This window comes from Leucopleurus acutus (genome assembly GCF_964270905.1).
Source record: "Leucopleurus acutus genome assembly, chromosome: Y".
Lineage (NCBI taxonomy): Eukaryota > Metazoa > Chordata > Mammalia > Artiodactyla > Delphinidae > Leucopleurus > Leucopleurus acutus.
Genome location: NC_139164.1, coordinates 325,645 through 345,180, shown reverse-complemented (window position 1 = coordinate 345,180; position 19,536 = coordinate 325,645). Strand labels below are relative to the sequence as shown.

Here is a 19,536-nt window from a genome sequence, read left to right as displayed (position 1 = left end):
TCGTGTTCACGTGTATTGAAAAATCCGCATATTCCTAAGCTAATTTTTAATAAATTAGGCACCAGTTTTTTTTTTCTTTTTAAATGTCGAGTGTGTCCACGGAAAAGCCCTCTGCCATCCCAACCTCCCAAACTTGGGGCGGAAAAGGAGCAAAGTGCCTCAAATATGTTTGTCGTTGAAGTCAGCTTATTGGCTATCCTAGGACTCAGTGACAACGCCGTGTAGGAGCGGGCTGGGGGTGACCCCCTTGTACTTGAGGAAATGTTAAAAGGTTTAAGTGAAACCCACCAGTGGGAGCAGAGGGCTAGGGTAGTAACCAGCACGGAGAGGGGTGGTCATGAGCTCAGACACAGCCGCTTCCCACTTCAACGTCCAGATGTCCCCACACCGTACAGATCTCGTAGCCAAGGACACGAGTGCCTGCAGGCAGAGGGGGCAGCTGGGGTACCCAGCTCGGATAGGAGCAAGATGGGCCGGGGGGGTGTCCCTACACCCCGGGGACATGTGAGGCTCTGAGGACAGGCTTCCCAGGTTGGGGACGCCAACCACCCTGCACGACCAACTTAGCAAGTTTGAAAACACATGAGTGTGGTTCATTTTGTCTGCAGCTACTTTACGCAGGAACCTCAGCCGGCCCACACTTTGCCTCCGTGAAGAAAGCCACCCTATCAAAACCGACCAAACAATGGCACCCCTGTTCCCTCTGGAAGGCGTCTCCTTCTAGGTCTTAACGATGCTAAGCTGCAGAGCTTCTCTAAGTGCACGAGAGCCAGATGCTTCATCACTGAAACTACATCCGATGCTAAGACCCAATCAATGCAATATCTTCCCCTGTGAGATGAACTTGCAAAGCTTTCCAGGCTGATGACAGAAGGAAGAAAAGGGTGAATTTGTAAAGAATGAGATAGAACAGCAACAACCAAGCTGAGGAAGATCACAGTTTTTGCTAAACCAGGTGGCTCCTACCCTAAAAGTCCTCTCTGGCCAAGGTCTCAGAAAAGGAAACCCGTTCCGTGGCCGAGCCCATCTTGGAGAACACAGCCCCACGTCGAGTGGGCAAGACACAGCCTGCAGCTCAGCCAGGCTCTCACGTGGGTTTCACAACCGAAAACCCCGCATCCAGTGGCCCTCTGACGAGACCCGTCCAGTTTGCTTTCCAGGTGATACTCCCCGCTTGGTCTGCACCCTCGAAAACGTGCTATTTGGAAGTGCCGCGCACGGCTCTGAAAGGGGGTCTTGTCTTACGCAGAAAGCACCAAAAACAGCCAAAATGCGTCCAGCCCATAAATTTAATGCCTTGTGGCCGCTGGGAAAGAGTGAGATCCAGATGCCCTCCCCGGGAGACCAGGACCCACACCCAGCACGCTCTCCAACCCACACCCTCCCGGCAGCCGAACAGAGAGAAAGCAGATACGGATCTGGGCTGGGAAGGACTGACCACAACTTGGGCTGACAGCTCGCTTCTGTCCTGAAATTTCCGGGAGAAAGGATGCCGAGAGATGGCCTCCACCCTGGACACCCTGCAGCGCGTCCTCTGGACTTTGTTCCAGGGACAGAAGCCACGCCAGCTGCTCCGCCAGCACTGAGCCTCACACAGCTCAGAGTCTGTTCTGTTCTGGGGGGCTCATCCACCTGGCTCACCTTCTGAATCAAGCCAAACAGAAACAGGGACAGGATGAACACCAACCGGCCTCCCAGCGCTGGCTGCCGTCGGGCAGCTCTACTTTCAAACTTCAGCTTCTCCCAGGAGCAGATCTCATGCCTTTTGGCTCACGTGGAGAGAGTCTGCTCTTGCGGAGGGGTTGGTGACAGAGGGCTATGTTTAGATAAAATGGAAAGTAAACCTTAAAAATAAAATAGGGATGTATACCTCTCACCTCCAACGTTTGCCCAGCGTTAAATTTCAGGATGAAAGCGGCTCATTTGAAGTGGATCTGAAATGCATTGTTTTAAAAGTTTAAAGGAAAGTTTCAGCTTATATAGGGGACTTTTAAAATTCACAGCTGTTTAGAAGCAGAACTGCACATATGAGGCAAATTCCATAATGCCATTCATGCCGGGGTGGGGGGGCGTGGGGGGGAGGGGGCGGAGTCGCAAATGAATTTAAAATACTGACTGTGTTTTTCTTATCTCTCTCTCCATCATTTCAGAGCTTTGCAAAAATTTCAAAATTAGAAAAAAAAATGTTGAAGGGGTCTTTTGATTCAAAGAGTTTCAGATGATACAAATGAATCTACATTTCAGGTCAGTGCAAAGGTAGAATGTATTCCCTTACACGGAAGGAAAATATTTTTTTTCTTCTTAGAGATATGTACCCAAATCAGGGGTAAGGGAAAACAGTCAGCAATACCGAATCTGGAAAAATGAAAAGCTGTTTTGGAAATAGAGTGAACCGTTGGACTTCGGAGAACTAGATGGCCACTTCCATCTGGGCAGGCCTGGGTTCACTAAGGCAAAAAACAAAAAACAAAAACAAAAACGCAAAAACCCAGAGATGCTCATTTTCGAGGTAGACAAGCCCAGCAAGGGTGCACTGCCCCCCAAATCTCACACAGCACATGCAAAGCACATTGCCTTAAACTCAGGTGCACGATTTGGGACCCTGAACGCTTTGGTTATATCATGTCAAGAGACTTTGCCCATTCTGTGCCAGCTGCTCAGACAAGTCGCTATTTGGTGCTTACACGGTGGGGGAGGAGAGGGGACCAATGCACAGAAAAAAAAAAAAAACATGAAAGAAAAGCTAGAACTGGCTACCCTTAGAAAACATTATCTTAAAACTCACTGCCTAGAGGAGGTATCCCAGGCTCTTCTTTCCCCAGAAACAGCTCAGCCCCGCCCTCCCAGCCTGGCACCCCTCCCCACGTCCTGCTCCATCCCAAGCCACACACTTCACTTCCGAGAATCCAAAGCACTCCCCACCCCGGTCATTTTGGCACTGGCCCCGCAGCATGCAGGGGGAGGTAATGCCCTTCGAAGTCCGAAGCTGACGGGTCAAGAGTGCACAACTAATTTTTTTAAATCTATAATATTTACAATATTGCACTTTACTGCACTTAATTGCATGTCACTAGCGTGGATGCTGCATCAGTATTATACCTTCAAACCACGTGCCCTGTGTCCCCAGTGCAAGTCCTTTGCATCTGAATTCTGGGAAACAGCCACAAGTGTCCATTCGGGAATCGAAGACGGGAAAAGCTCTAAAGCTGCCTGTCCTACGGCACAAGGAGTCCTGAACCTGGTGCTCTGGGGCCAAACGTGTGCGTGAAGATGGGGAGTCAGCAAGGTCACAACATGAAACACTGAGGTCCCCACGACCACCACCTCCGCGAGGTCTTCAATTGCATTTCGTTATTGCTACCTTTCAGGCGGAGGGGAGGGGGGCGGGCGTGCACGCAGAGCACGGGGCCCCTGCCTCAGATGCAAAAGTCCATATTGAAATCTACACGGGTCCTGCAGCTCCTCGGATGAAATTGAGTTCACGGCAGTGAATAAAATTGTTGGCATCCAAGCACTGGCAACTTCAGCAGAGACCAGCCCCAGATCTTTCTGTGTAACAGACTCTTCAGATCTTGGAAAGGCGTGTAGGAGGCCGCATGCACAGGGTGGGAACTCCGGCAGCAGAGAAGGACGCAGCGCCACGGGGCTCCACGTGGCCCCGGGGTCCCAGGACGCACAGACGGCGTGGTCGAGGGCTGACCTGGGTGGTCTGACGGCCACCTCCTCTCTCTTCCGCACAGTCTCTGCGAGGCTTTGGCGGGGTCTTGCGGTCCTGGGATGCCCCTCCCGAGGCCTGCCAGGGGCCCCGGGGCTGCCCCAGGCGGGGAAGGCGCTGCGCTCTCGCTCCGGGGTGTCCGCGCGGCCGTCGGGGGGTGCGGAGGGGTCGAGTGCAGGACGCAGCGCGGACGGGGTGGCGGGGCCAGGGCGGGCGCGGGTCCGGGGCAGGCGCGGGGCCTGGCGGCGGGTCAGAGCCCCAAGGCCTCAGCGTGCTTGCGCGCCTTCAGCCGCAGGTCGGCGATACTGGAGTTTTTGCTGTTGCTCTTGGCGGCGGCGGCCACGACGGCGGCGGCCGAGGCCGAGTCGGCCAGGGATGCGATGGGCAGCCCGAAGGGCGGCGGCGGGAACATCAGGTAGGGCGCGTGCGCCGCCAGGTGGGGGTGCAGGTGCGGGTGGGCGTGCGCCACACCTTCCAGCTGCAGCTGTGCCTGCACCTGCGAAGGCAGAACCCGCACGGTGAGGACGCGACTTCTAGGGGGCTTTCCCCCCTCGAGGACCCCCCCCCCGAGGGCGTCTCCTCTCCCGGGGAGCCATCGCCCCTTCCTCCGCCCCAGGGACCACCACCCACTGTCCTCGGGACACTCGGTGCCACGACCTGGTCACTGGCCGCTTTGGACAGGACCAGAGCCGGGGAGTCGGCACAGATCCCCGATGCTGTAGCATCCGAGCGTCTACAGCTGGTACCTCCTCCTCTCCAGACCCCCGGCTGATTCTTTGACGCATCCCCGACTCAGGGTCCGGCCTTCGGCTCTGGCTTCCCCCCCCCCCCCGCCGCCTTCCCAGGGACCCGGAGTCCCCGAATCTTCCAGAAGCACAGCCAACTCTGCAGGCTCCAACCGTCTAATTTCACCAGGACCCAATGGCTGACCCCACGTCGTCGGGGCAGCTGTTCCTGTGGTGCTGAGGGGCCACCCCGCCCTGGGGAAGGGCTGCTGAGGGGTGGAAGATGGGCCCAGCCGCGGAGGTGCGGGTCCAAGGGAACAGGGCGCGGACCTCTGCCCTGCGCACGGCAGCCCTGGACGCCCTCCCAGCCTTGGGCGCCGTGACTTTGAGGGCGCGCGGCCAACAGCCCACCCTCACCCCATCTCCATGCTGTCATCCGTAGCCGACCCTCCGGGCCGGGCCAGGCCCACTGGACCTCGTGCCCCTCAGCAAACCCGGGTCCAGCTACAAACCCAGGCCTCTGCCCCTAGGAGCAAAAGTGCTGCAAGAGGAGGCCACGCCTTCGCTCTGGCCAGGGCACAGCCAACCCACCAGCGCGGGCACGCCTACCCCCCATGCTGGGGTCCACAGCCCAGCCCTGCAGGCGAGTGGGCGTTGCGCTCTAGCCCCGCGGCTCCCTCCTCCCACCCGACGCTGGTCCAGAGCAGGGACGAGGACTTTGGGGCACCCGGTCTCCACGAGGCGGTCTTCCGACCCCCTGGCCGCCCCCTCCTCCGCGTAGCGCACGCAGCGCCCTGGACCCTCCCTGCTCTGCTAGGAGCTGGGCGGGACGCCCCCCACTGTGAGGTGCGCGGGGGAGGGGAGGGGGCATCGAGGCCCAGGTCCAGGAGGGGCACTGACACCCCCAGTGAGGCCCTGGGCAAGCTAAAGCCGGGGGTTGGGTGTTGACACGGGTCCTCATGCCCTAGAGGTAGTAAACCCCTCCCTCCCGCCAGGCGGTGAGCGAGTGGGTGGTTCCGGGTGGGGTGGGGATATTTTCCCTCCGAGTTTTGTGAAACTGTGCTGGGGTTTCTGTCCTAGCCCTCCCAAAGGTAACTCTTGGAGATTTTCAGCGTGGTGTTAATACGTGCCAATGGGTTTATCAATGTCCCCCTTGTGAAAGCGGCCTCTTTGCTTCAGCGGGGGTGGGAGGCGCCGGGGCGGCGCCGGGACTGTTCTGTTCGAAAGGAAGGAAGAAAAACAACAACAAAAAACGAGCTACCTGTTGGAAAGGCATCCTCAGGGCGCCCATGTTCACGTAGGGTGCCACCCTGCAGGCGTCCAGGTGACTGGCGGTACCCAGAATAACGCCTGCGAGGAAACACAGGAGGCGTGAACCCCGCCCGCTGCTCCCAGCGCCTGGCGGGTCTCCCCACCGCCCCTGCCTCCACGCCCGGCCCCTCGCACCCACCTTTATGCATCTGGTTCTCTTGCTTGCGGCACTTGGCTCTCCGGTTCTGGAACCAAACCTGGGAATGAGCGGACAGACGTGCACCCCCGTGAGCCGGCCAGGCCTTGGCGAGCGTCAGCGAGGCTTTCTTTCCCGACACGCCGGACGGCGCGCAAGGCGCTTGGGGTTCCTGTTCCCAGAAGGCTGCCTGCCGCCCCTCCGACCTTCGTCCCCGCCCCCTCCCACCCCAGCCCCGTGTAACTGGCTACCTGGAGCTGGGAACAGTCCTCACCTAAGTGAGACCAGAGTTTCAGCATCCAAACATTGAAAGTGAGGAAGTGGGTCCCCGGATGGCGTGGAGAACTTTCCATCGTTCTGTGTGGACATTCCCCCCTCCACCCTGCCACGCACCGGTCCAACCTGACCTTCCATCCCGACGTTCCACCTTAGCCCCCACCCCACCCACCAGGAATGTGGGGGGGCGCACAGGTGGATACACATCTCCAAATCCAGCCCCCTCCCCAATCACGCTCAGACACGCTGAGTCCAGAAACTTGCATGACCTCCATGCCCTCCTTGGAAGCCTGGGGGATCCCAGTTAATATTACAGAGTCATGAACGTCCTTGATCTCTAAAAACCGGATGCACCCCAAAAGCGCAGGCTCTGCACTGCAGGCACTCGGCATCTCTAAGGACATCTGATTCTTGCGGCGCCCTATCCAGAGGTGAGGCAGCGAGCGAAAGGTGTTGGCACCCGCCCGGCCTGGCTAGCTTCAAGGCCTGGCATCCCCGAAATGCGCCCTCCCGCGCTCCCCATTCTCATTCTCCCCCCTCCTCCAAACAGCCCTGGTCCTGGCCCTTGGTCTGTCACTCATGGAATCTGGAGTCCCCTCCCTCTGTGTTCTTAGGCACTTAATTTTTCCTACCTGGCTTTCTCCAAAACTTTCCCTTCACACTCACTCACCCTATTGCCACAATGGCGGTCACTGACGGTGCAGGATAATTAGCACAAAGAAAGCCTTCCCCTCGGCCACACTACACTACGCCTGGTAACTCAGGGACCCTGCGTTGTTCCAACCCCAGGGCCTGGGGCCACTCCCTGCTCCCACGCTGCCCGGAAACCTCAGCTCCCGCGGAGGTTGCAAGCACCCGGGAGTCGAGGAAAAGCTGAACTTTCCATCTCAGCCTCTTCAGGGCAGTTTTCTATCCAAGGCTGAGCCATGGGCCCGCCTGTTGGAATTGGCTTTCCACGACGTTGGAAACCTCACCCAGCCAGGCTCTAGGGAAGCTGGCAAACTTTGGTGTTGTTCCCCAGAAAGTATTTCCAAAACAGAAATGCTGAGATTCACAAGTCTTTACTCCATTTCCAAAGCCTGCACTCACTTTCCTGCTCCCACGTCCCGCCGCAACTCTCCCCCCCACCCCATCCGGCTGGGACGAGACTCCTTTCCCTTTTGGATCCTTCCCCGGTGCCTATTTCTCCTTGGGGTCCCATACCCGTCCTCAGGAGAGCGGAGCCAGACGCGCAAACTCTGCTCCCCCTGGAAGGGCATTTTTCAAAAACAGAATCCTATTTAAATCTAGAAAGCAAGCTCACTTTCCCATCAGTGGGGGAAAGAAAAAAAAAGATTATGGAGAATAAAAGTGATGAATTAGCTGCGCGTTTGGCGATAATAAATCAGTCTTGGGGTGATTCACGATCAATTCCAATTAGTCCTGAATATGCTAAGTAAAGCGCAGTACAGTGGTTTAGACAGTTATTTCTTCATTAAGAACCAGTCACTGATTTCTCTCACAAATGCTGTAATCTGATTTCCTTTTGATTTCCATTACAGACAGTGAATAATGACATTTAATTTAGCTCTGCGCCATAAACCCAAAGATATTTGTTGTAATTAAATTACCACCACTCCTCACTGTGGTCTCATAACTTTCGATTATAACCCTGACAGCTGGGTGATGTGAGTTTCCAGTACAACACTAAAAATAAAAGGTTAATAAGCACCAACTTCCAAAGGACCCTCAATTTACTTACAGCAAATTTCCACTCTAAATTGAAACTCTATCCTCTAACAACACAGGACAGGCTGTACCGAAAAGGATTACCAAACAGGTCACAGACAGGATTAAAATATAGTGCGTTTTCGTCTCTTCCTTTTGGTGTCTCCCCAGCAACCCCCTTCTGCACAGCGGGGTACGTGTTTTAACTAATTGGTTTTTATGAGCACTTTCTGCCTTCTCTTTATTATACGATTCTTTTCCCTGTGGCCAATAGGAAATTATTTCTTTTTTCTCTTCCCATGTTTATTTTTATTATTATTTACAATCGTTAAATTTTAATTCACCTCTGGATCAATAGGCTTTCGTTTTCTACTACCACCCTTCCCCCCCCCCCCTTTATTTTAGGGCTTTTCTCAAGATCTGCAGCCACCCAAGAACCAATTTTCTCCCAACTCGGTCTCTCCTGCTAAGGCGCTATTCAGTAATAGACTACTGAAAGAAATAGTGTGGAATTAAATTACAAGTAATTTATTTTTATAGAAACAGTACATCAAGGCCTGGGAGATATTACAGATCTCAGGCAGAAAGGCTGTGAAATGACATAAAAGTTGATGTCCCCTTCAGCAAAAGTTTAATCTTTTCATTAATTTATATGGTGCAGCCCCATCCATCTTTCCAGAGAAAGGTGGCCAGTCTCCCCTGCCCACCCCCACCCCCCACTTGCCGAGGCCACAGATGCCCGGAAAGATTCGTTTGGGGAGAGGGTCCCCAGAGCTACTCCGCCCGTGGTCCCAGCGATGCAGAATGGTCCTGGGAACCCCTGCAGCTGCACGGAATTCTGGACAGACTCGGGGACTGTTGCATTTCACCTTAAGCAGCCCCCTTCACCGCACCGGCGGGGAAAGATGGAAGGCATGAGGGTGCAAACACCCATTTTTTTTTTTTTTTTACAAATTAAAGATTTTTGTGAAACACTCTCTATAAACGCTTTCTGTGTTTTCGTTTCTTCAATACAATCCGGGTGAAGTTGTGTTTGTAATGCTGACCCTATACCAGTAAGAAACCCGTTCTTTCAAAGCCCTGGCTTTACATGGTTCCCTCCCCTCGTTGGCAGTATTAATTCCATTTATTTAAATAACCAGTCCCCAGAGCCCAGGGACCCTGACCCCTTTTCCTTCTCTCCCCGGCGCTGCTGTCCTGCCCAGAACCGTCAAAGCCGACGGAAAGCCCAGCAGAACATCCAGGTCCGACCTTCCGTTGGCGGGGACGGGGGGCGCGGGGGGGCGGGGCGAGTCTGCGGTACCCGGAAGAGGCGATTTGGAAGCGAATCTTTGCTCTCCACCCCCCAATAAATAAATGAATGCATTTCACGCAAACGTTTACAAAGCCCGAGAAAAACGAACCGGGAGCGTCTCCCCCCGCCACCACCCCCCCCGCGCGCACGTGCGGCGAACACACAGGGACCCCTTAGACGGCGGCTCGCCAGATGAGGCATCACGACTTCACGCGTCCGGTCCCCGCCCCCGCGCCCCCCCTGCCCCGCGCCCGGGCTAATCCGGCACCGCGCGGGCAGGACCCGCAATCCGCAAGACGTCCACCCGCCTCCTCTTCCCATCTCTCTGTTCCCTGCAGTGGAGCGAGCGGGCTGCAGAGGAGCGGGTAAGACTTTGGCAGCGACGGCGGAGCGGGGGGGCGGGCGGGGGGAGGAGAGGCGAACCAGTGGGAAGAGAACAACATTCCCGATGAGCTGGAGGTGCAGGGCGAGCCAGCCAGGCAGGGCGCAGGAGACCTGACCCGCGAGGCCCCGGGGCGCCTCCCAAAGCCCTGCTCCAGCCCCCCCCCCGACACGGGGTCCCCGCGCTCCTGGAAGGGCCCGGCGCCCCGGCCGAGGTGGCGCGTTCCGGCCGCCCGAAGAGCGGGCGTCGGGGCCGGGCCCTCGCTCTCACCTGCACGCGCGCCTCGGAGAGCCCCAGGCGCTGGCTGAGCTCCTCCCGCATGAAGGCGTCGGGGTAGTGAGTCTCGTCGAAGAGTCGCTCCAGCTCGTTGAGCTGCTCCAGCGTGAAGTTGGTGCGGCTGCGCCGCTGCTTCAGCTTCGTCTGCCCGTCCTCGTCCTCCGACTTCACGTCCTCGCGCTTCTCCTTGCAATCGTAAATACCTACGGGCGGGCCGAGGGCACAGCGCTGAGCCCACCCCCCGGCCCCGCGTCCCCGGCCCGGGCCGCCACGAGCCCCTCCGCCGGCTCCCGCCCAGCCGCCCCCCGCCCCCCGGCCCGGCCTGCGGATCCTGCGCGCCAGGGAGAGGGCCCCGCGCGGGGACGCTTGGGCGCGACGTGCTGAAAGCCTGTGTGTGCTCGCGGTGCAGGGACCTCGGTGGCAAACGCGCCCTGACGCAAAGCGGCGTCAAGTCGATAAAGCAAACTCCAGGGCAGGACGCGCTGTTTTGTAACAACTCGAGCCCCGGCGCCGCGGTGTTTCTTGGCCTAATCTCTGAATAGTTTCCTCAATTATCCTCTTCGCCTCTGTTGACATATTGACATAGCCTAACCTTCTCTCTCTTCCTTTTCTTTTTTTTCTGAATGGGAGTGGAGTGTTAAATATTATTAAGTCAAAGAAGCTTAGGCAGAATCGCCCAAGTGTCGGGTCCCTGGCGGGGCGCCCGCAAAGAGCGCAGGGAGAGCCCAGGCCAGGCTGGGGTCCAGGCCCCCCGAGAGCCGCCGCTCCCGCCTGCAGCGCAGCAGGACAGGGGCCGTGCCAGCCGCCGGCCGGGCCAGAGCCTCCCTCAGGACGCCGTGGAGGCGGGCGCTCGCCCGAGCTCACCTCCTTCTGACCAAGAAGCGCAGCCGTATCTTAAGGCGGGCACCCTGAGGCGCTTGGGTTGCACCCGAGAGCGTGGTCCCTTGACTTCCGGTTTTGTCCCTCTGTCTCTTGGACACACGTTCTCACTCCCCATCAGGACGCCAAGAGTGACACTTTCTTAGGTCCAAACATTATGAGAGGAGCTGTATTTGCTGGGGGAGCGGGCAGGGTATCAGGCAGACAGCTCAGGATTTAGGAGGTTTTAACCCAGACACCTCTCCTTCCCACCGCTAGGAAATGCAGCCCCTCACCAAGCTCAGGGATTTAAAATAAAAGTTGGCCCCCGGCTGCACAGTTGGTGGAAGCTGCATTTCAGCTCCCCTTGCGTTTTCTTGTGCTTTTTCTCCGATCATAGGACCTGCTGGGTGCAGGCAAAGAGGACCCCCATGCCCTCATTAGATGTTCCCTCTGTGTCAAGGAGAAGAGGGTGGCTTTCAGGACGCTCTATCCAAGGAGTCTGGGGTTACACCCGTTCTGAGAAGCCTCTTAGCAGTAAGCCCAGAAACTTGCAAAGGGTGAACACCCAGATCCTCTGCGGGGCCAGGGAAAAATCCGGGCACCCAGTTCCCACACACGCCCCCCCACCCCCACCGGGGTCCCTGAGCTGGACACCAGACCCCAAGTCCTGAGTCTGCCCGAAAGCCTCTCCTCACGGCTTCTGAGCCGTGGACACTCAATCCCACCTCGGGGCTTAAAGCCTCCCTCACCTCCTGAAAGGGATGCATTTCCAAGAACACCTTATTTCTCCCCAACGGGAAATCCTTTCCCGGAGGCGGCCCCAACGCCGCTTCCTCCTTCAGGTCTCTTAACGTCGGAACCCCAGGGATTGACCCCAGATGACGCGCTGGCCTTCAAAGTCCTCCAGAACCCGCAGCAGGCTGTGCAGAACCCACAGGCTGCCGTGCCTGGCTCAGCGGGGTCCGCTGCTCAGGCGCCCAAGACCTCTGGGTTTCTCCCAAGCCCAAGCAGCTCCCTCCTCTCCATTTTGCTCCCGTTCTGCAAATTCGGCCTGGGGCTCAGCCCTGCCAGGGGTCTGCACACCCAGGCAGAAGGGAGAAGGTGCAGCTGGGGTTCTCCTAACCCCTTCCTGCTGCCTGTACTGCTAGCCCTGTCTTACTTTCCTCTCTCCTTCGAAAAGGGCCTCGATTGTACTCTGCTCTCCTTACACGGGCCTTTTTGCAGGGTCCCCCTGCCTTGGCTGTCCAGGGTGAGAGGAAACAGACAGAAGAGGGGACTCAGCCTCTAAGGCGGATGGGGGAAGCCGTCAGGAGCCGGGAGGTCAGCCGCCCGCCGGGTGCTGTAAATTAAATGTCAGCTCTGACAAGTGCACAGCCGACAGACAGCCGTGTCTCCATCAGAGCAAACTCTCTTTGTAGGAACCATAAAGCCAGGTGCGTGAGGCCTCGCCAAGGGGTGAGCCCCGAGATACGGCAGGCCAGGCTCAGGCTGCCGGGGCTCTCAGAAGCCAGGGGCTTACTCCTAAGCCTCTGCCAGCTTTCTGCTTCCACAAGGTCAAGGTCTCCGAAAGCTGTCTGGGTCATCCACCGGGCTCCAAGGCCAGCACACCTGGACTCTGCCACCAAAGTGCAAGGGCCACAAGAGCAGGAGACATGGGGTCCCCACTCTCCGGCCGTGACCTCTCTCAACACGGACAGAGAATGAAACAGGACCCAGGAGCCACATGGCAAGCTTCTGTATTTCCTCTCTTTGTAGTGAGAAATAGACCTTCATATACTTTCAAATGCTGCCCCCTGAGAAATGGAGCCAATTTTATTCCTCTGATTTACAGCTGCTGGTTGCCCTGTTTGTACGGAGATTCCCCCGGGTTGGGACCACCGCTGTCCAGCTGGGAGAACCCTTGTAAACATGTTTTTTCCCACCCCCCGCGTTCAACTACAGCGCAAAACGCCGCGGAGATTTCGGGGGAAAGCAGCGGGAAGGAGGCCCAGGACGCAGCCGGCCTGCAGCAGGGCCAGCTGCGCCCTGACAGTCTGGGGTAGGGCGGCCGCGTGCGCGGGGCCACGAGCCTCCCCGGGCCCTTCTGCCCCTTGTAGACCCTGACCACCGGCGGGCACGCGGCTGGTTTTAATCTACAGGCCCGCGTCAGCCGAGATCCAGCCCCAAGGTTCAAGGGGAAAGTTTTCCCTGAGAGGAAACCACGCGGAGGGGCGCAAGAGGGCGAAGAGGCGACGGAGCGCGTGGCCTCCCCGACTGCCGGCCAGCGCAGCCCTCAACGCGGCCCATTTCGAGCTCGGGAAGGCGCTTGGAGAGACGCGTGTGGATCTCTCTGCGGGCGTGGAGGCGGACGTGAGACAGACCGGCAGGCAGACAGGCAAGCGGCCGGTAGCCCTCCAGCCGACCTGGGTTTACAAGCCCATGCACCCGATTCCCCCCCAACGCGGGAAAGTTCCCGCTGTGGAGCCCAGTGCCAACGCCCAGGGAAGCGATCCTCCGGCAGCGCGCGGCCCCGGCCGCTGCCCATCCTCGGCGCCTCTGCCCCTCTCCTTCCCTGCTTCCTCGCTTCTCCAGCCGAATCCTCCCCTCCCCCGTTTGGTTTCTTTCTTACGAAAAAGACTGGCGATGGATTGCCGGGGCCTTTGCGTCCGAGCCGTGGCTGTACATTCAGCGTTTGGGGTCGAGCGGAGAGCGAACCGCGGCCCCCGGGGCCTCTGCGCGCGCGGAGCGAGGGGCAGGCGGCCAGGCTGGGCGGCGAGGAGACGCCGTCCCCGGGAGGGGCCCGGAGCCGGCGTCCGGAGAGCTTACCTTCGGCAGCCCTCCCCGAACCGAACTCTTTCAGTTTGTCCTTGTCGTTGTCCACGTGGTCCTTAAAGAGATGCACCGGACAGTGGCCGCTGCCCTCCGTTATGTCCTGGAGGCTGGATTCCGAGACCCCCAGCTCCCGGGAGCGCGCTAGTCCGCTCTCCAAAACTTCCCTGTAAGTGATCGAATCCTTCTTGCCTCCGCCGCCGCCGCCGCCGCCGCTGCTCTCTTTGCTCTTCTGGTCAAAAGATTTGGATACAAAAGCCGTGAGCTCCTCCATGGTGGCCGGGGGCTGCGGGGGTCCGCGGGGTTCGGCGAGGCTGGCTGGGAGCCGGGCTGTGGTCCGCACGCCTCCCGCGCGGACACGACTGTCCGTGTGAGGGTGGACCTCTCCTGCTGTTATTTATGCCTTTCAATTTGCGATCTCACTATTTATACACGGCTACGTCCGCCCAACCCCCAACGCTCCCTGTCTGCAGCAATTACAGCTCCCGGCTCGGCGGCGGGCGCACGCAGAGACGCTGTCTCTCCCCCACCTCCAGTCCGGCAATTGGCTTTCTTTTCATTTCATCACTGTTTGGCGTCTGTGCACCTTGGTGTGGAGAGGTAAAGATCAAGTTTTTGAAGGCAGAGAGAGAGCGAGCGAGCGAGAGAGAGCGCGCGCGCGCGCGAACGGGCGCAGGCGCCAGTTCCCCGAACAGGTATCCGCATTCTCTCCGTGGCTGGCGGAAACGAACCTCGAGGAGGAGTTTAGGGCTTGTGAGGACGTCCTTGCCTGCCGGCCCCGGGAGGAGAGCAGCCTCGCGCCTCGAACGGTATCGTCGCAGGACGTGTCCGGGCGTGGTCGTGCGGGGACTCCAGCGAGGGGACCCGGGCGGCGGGGACGCGCCATCACAGACGGGAATGAGTCCCAAGTTGGAGATGCGGTGGGATTGCCGGCTGGACCCGCCGGCGAGGCCCGCGGAGCCAGTGGGTGGAGCGGGTGCGCGCGGCGTGCTGGGGAGAACTGCTCTAGGACCCCGAAACTGAGAGGAAGGGTCCAGGTCTAGCTGAACGTGGGCGCCCGCGCCTCGGCGGCATTGGTGCAAAGCCGCTCGCAGACCTCGGAGGGGCCGGGGACACGGACGCTGCGGGCCACGAGCGCCCGGAGCGCGCTGGTCCAGACGCGGAGAAGCCGGAGGGTCTCTGGGAGAACTGGTTCGTACAGAGCGGTCCGTGGGGCGCGCGTCAGATCCCGTCCGGCCGGACTGACGCAGCCTTCCTTAGAGCCGTGCTGTCAGCCCGGTGTCTGGGAGATTTATTGGGGGGGCGTATATGTATTTTTGGTTGTGCCACAGTGCTCCTGAGCAGATCCTGACTCCTTCGGAACTTTATAATGTGCCTAAAAGGAGCCACTTTTTCTCACCTGCAACACGAAATTCATTCGGCAATCCCGGCAGCTGAAGAAGTCCTCTTATCTGCAAAATGCCGTCTGCAAATAAAGTGACTTTTCTGTTCTCCCCTCTTTTTTTCTGCAACCTCCCCCTCGTCTCCCCTTCCACCTGCTGCCCCCGCCCCGCTGGAGTTGGGACAAGGCTTTCGGCGAGGGGTGCGGGGGTGGAGGGGAGTGTTAGGGGTTTTGGAGGAGTCGTTTTGCGTTTTCTGAAGTCAGTTCCTCCTCCGAAGCGCCGGTTAGTCAGAACCCAGGATCGGGGCCACGCTTGGCGGTTCCCAGTGTTCGGTCCAGCGTCCGGAGCTGGACAGTAGTTTCCTTCAGCGGGAAGGAACGTGAACGATTTCTCCCGAATCCCCGGGGCCAGGGTCGGGTTCACACGGGGGTGCCTTGATCCGGGGGGAGGGGGTGTGAAGCCAGAGAGGCGGTGGAAGAGGGGGGACGGGAGTGGAAACAGACCAGCTCTTCCTTCCCCCCTTCCTTTCTCCCTCCCTCTCCTTCCTTCCTTCCTTCCCTTCCCTTGCTCCCTCCTTCTCTCTCCCGGTGTTTCCTCTTCTCCTCGCCGCCCTCCATCCATCCTCCGGGAGCGCTGCGCCCGTGCTTCTCCGCGCGACCCCGGCTGCTCTGCCCCGCATACAGCGGACGGAGCTGGGGGATTTGGGGGCCGCTGCCTCCCCTGGACTTCAAAAGCGAAAGGCGAAGACGCGCTCGCAACTTGACAAACAGGTCTTTGTCACCGCGGCCCTCTAATCAAAGCGAAGGCGCGCAGATATCACACAGAATTACAAATAGCCCCTCATGTATTATGCATGCAGCCGCCTTGCGGGTCTGCGGGGGAAACGCCGAGGGCCGCTCCCGTAGCCGGGTAGCGCAGGGCGCGCGGGGCGCGGGGCGAGGGGCGGCCCAGGAGCTCATAGTCCTTGCCAGGGCCCCCCACGCCGTCATTCACTCCTTGGGGCGCATCTTCCAGCCCTACCCAGTCTAGGGACCACCCCTCCCCCGCCGCCCACAAGTGAACCTTCTCTTTGCAAAAACAGTAGATGCACAGGAGGGGCGGGAGAGGGAAGGGGGCGTTCGCACAGATCTGGGGGGAGAGGGCTCTGGGCCGGGGCAGCTTTCCGCGGTCCTCAGAGGTAGGGTAACTTTTCCTCTCCTCACCTCCTCCCATCTTGCCACTCCTCCAGCTTCAGGTGAAGAGGCCAAGTCCCCAGGGACCTAGTGGTGAACCCCCGACCTGCAGCCTGCCCAGCCCTCCCTGGCCCTCCCCTACAGTCTCAGCGACCCAGCCTTCCCTGGGGGAGGGGTCACATAGGGCCTGGCCCTTACATGGCCTGAGGTTCCTTCTCAGGGAACGGGGGTGAGAGGCCCCAGGCGCCCAAGCAGGGCTACCCGCCTTGGACCCTATATCCAGAAGACAACATTGCTGGGGCCAGGGTTTTGCGGCCTCCAGGGATCTCCCCAAGGGACACCAGCTGGGGACCCTGGATGTTCGAAACCCTCAAGCCTGAGAGAGAATTAAAGCCACCCCCATCCACAGCAGCCCCAACTTTGATTCCCAGTGCAGACGAATGGTTTCGAAATAACTCATCCTAAGAGGAATGGGGCCATGCCTCTTCTAAGAGTTGTTGGTCAGGAAGGAATCCCCTTTTTACAAAATCACACTTTCTCTCGATGTGCAAAGTGATGGCCTCTTCCTCTAACTTTGGGGGACGGTGGAGCGGAGATCCCCTGGACACCCCCAACTCCCAGCCCCCCAGCCAGGGGCCCTCGAGGCTCCTTGACGTTCTCTCCTTTAAACCAGAGGCAGCAACGCCCTGCCTCAGCCGTTATTCCTCATATTTTAGCTTGGGTGAGGACATTTTCAACCACATATTCTCGCTAATCCAAGCCGGTGCCCAAGGCCGCAGGGTGGGTACAGTTATGAAATGGTACCTTTACATTTCCGCTGGGCTGAAGGCAGGCGAGGGGCGGGGGACGCAGAGCTCAGACTCTCCCAGGAATAAGGGGCTCTTGTTTTGAGTTTCTGTAGCTGCTTCCCCCAGAGAGGATCCCTCAACCCAAGATGAGAGGTGAGGAAAACTTCTTAAAATCTCAGCTTGTCTTGGGAGAACGTAGATGCTTTAACATCTCAAATGCATTCTGCCAACTCTGAAAGAGGCAGCGGCGTCCTGAAAGTTTGTGGACAGAAACAAAAGCATAGCTCCTTCCTTTAGAACAAAACTGAACCAAACCAAACCAAAAAACATCAACAAAAAAGAAAGAAGTCCTGGATTGCACTGGGGTGCAAAGCAGGGGGACCTGGTTTCTGGAAGAACACGGAAGTTCCAACGTGGATTTCACCAGAAGCTCTGCACACACCCTGGAGCTCGCCTGGGTCACTGATCCACGGCGGCGGCCGGGCGTCACCTCGCACCCCGCTGCCCAGAAACCGGAGCGGACGGGAGCCGCCTGAGTCCTGAATGCCTGACTCGCTCCTACGCGCGCCCACACCATGAGGTTTATGAGCCACCTGGGAAGAGACACGTAGACAAAATGCAATTAAACGAGATAGAAATGCCAGGACACCCTGTGCTCGGGAGGAAGGAAGGGTCTCTGTCAAGGCAAAGGAGGTTGGAGGCTCTTTCTAACACAACTGGTGGTTCCTGCAGCTTGGAGGTACCCTGGTGTCTGGGTTGGCCCACGTGCCCATGGACCTGGCGGGTTCCAGCCAGGCCCCCAGTTAATGGCGTGGGGGAAATGAGTGAGTACCCCACCAGGAGGATGGTACACAGCCAGCCCGCCGGCGGGGGGGTGGGGTCCACCCCAGGAGGCCAGAGCTGCCCCAACGCCGACGCCCTCCTCTTTGGCAAGCTGCTCTCCCGGGAACGTGGGTCCTCTCATTCCAGATCTGGTTTCCTGAACTCCGACCACCTTCACCCAGGCCGAGGCCAGACTGGCCACGTCCAGAGCCGGACATTCTGCACCCCTTACTCGCCTGAGTTTACCCCAACTAGAGTCTCTCTGGCCAGCCCTGCAGGCTCGCAGCTTCCTGTCTGGTCCCAGGCTGAGCTGGAAAGCTCAGACGCGCTGGTCCCCAGTGGCAGAGAGGGCTAGAACCGGCCACCCGTGGTGTGTTCTGCTGGCTTGGGACCATTAGAGCAGGCAGGGTGAGGAGGTGGGGGTAGGGTGGGAGGGGTGATGGGGTTTTGTGCCCTTCTCTGTGCTTTCCCACCTGCAGACAGGAGCCAGGAGACTTCTTAGCAGTGCTGTCCACTCTGGGACCTCCATCTGGAAGGGACGCTAGTTAAACTTGGATGTCCAGGCACTGCCGTCCAGCCCGGAGCCCTCACGAAACCTGAGAGAAGAAGAGGTTGCGGACACATCCGACCGCCTCCCACTCCCACAACTGCGGTCCCGAGCAGCTTAGTGCGGGACCGACTCCGGGGGCAAACTGCAGACAGCATGAGGAAATGGACACCGGCGGTGTTCGATTTTATAAAATAATCTGACGTTCTGTATGTATGTATGTGAATTAGGTAAATTTTAATGAACTACAGCTGCTGCTAATAGCCTCCCCTTCCTGGTATTTACAAGGCCAAGGGACAGGCGGTAATGAACATTCCAATATTTAATATTTGGTTTATTTAATGCTTACAAGGTAGGGCTCTGAGTTTTCACGTTTAGCCCAGTAAAACGAAGCTCCTCTGATCCAAGCCGATTTACGTTAAATCAAATCTCCTGCCCTGAGCTTCTGAAGAGCAGAGTAGCTTTGGCGACCGTCTGGGGTGTCCAGCCCTTCTGGGAGGTTGGGAGTCACCGCCCCACTCCGTTTTCCCCACTGCCCACCCCCAGGGTCCTCCTGGCTTCCCATGAAACAGAGGAAGAAGTTCCAAGGAATGCCCCTTCCATTTGGCCCACTTTCTCAGCACCTAATTCCGGAGACGATGTCTGTTAATAATAATAACGGAGGGAGGGTTGATGGTTCTCGCGCAGGAGCGAGCCTTTGTAAGAGCACGCACCCCCTCCCTACACATGAAGTATTTATGAGTATCGACCCGAAGGGCAGGATTTTACAGAGGTCTTAACACTTTTCTTGGACGGGCTCCCTTCTCCCCCTCCCCCTTTGAAATTTAGAAACCTGCCTTTGTATTCCCTCCTACGCTGCTTATTGATTTACGCAAACATCAGTGCTTCCAGTGTGAGGCTAATAGATTTTCATCACGCTGGGGCTCTGTTAATCCAGCTCTTGAATGGAAAAGATTGATCCTGTCGACAAATTCGACACATCTATACGATTAATAAAGGGCGAGACGGGGCGGGCTAGGTTCTGTCTCCTCTTTGGAGGGTGGGCCTCCGCTGTGCTGCAAGGACCCACCCCCAAGATGTAGGTTTTTGGTTTTTTGTTTCTTTTCATTAGCCTCACTTTTGCTACAAATCCCAGCTCGGGCGCCGGGGTCGGGGAGGGTGTTCTAAAATAACCCTCAATGCAAAAATGCAATTTTAACAATGCATTTCGTAGTAGGAAGTGCTGTTTGCTTTCTGTGGAATTTCTCTCTCTTTTCCTTGCCCTGTACTTTGCAACATATGGTGGACATTAAAACTCTTTCCTTTCAGATTTAATCACAGGGCCGTTACTTTAC

General features: G+C 57.9%; 1 protein-coding gene across 1 annotated transcript; it reads right to left on the bottom strand.

The window, feature by feature from the left end:
- Positions 1-3,965: 3,965 nt before the first annotated feature.
- LOC309978868 (short stature homeobox protein) lies at positions 3,966-13,765 on the bottom strand (the record flags this gene model as incomplete). Its single annotated transcript, XM_082865516.1, has 5 exons — positions 3,966-4,211; positions 5,702-5,790; positions 5,891-5,948; positions 9,817-10,025; positions 13,489-13,765. The coding sequence occupies 5 exons, from the start codon at positions 13,763-13,765 to the stop codon at positions 3,966-3,968; spliced, it is 879 nt and encodes a 292-aa protein (XP_082721642.1).
- Between the last annotated feature and the right edge of the window lie 5,771 nt (positions 13,766-19,536).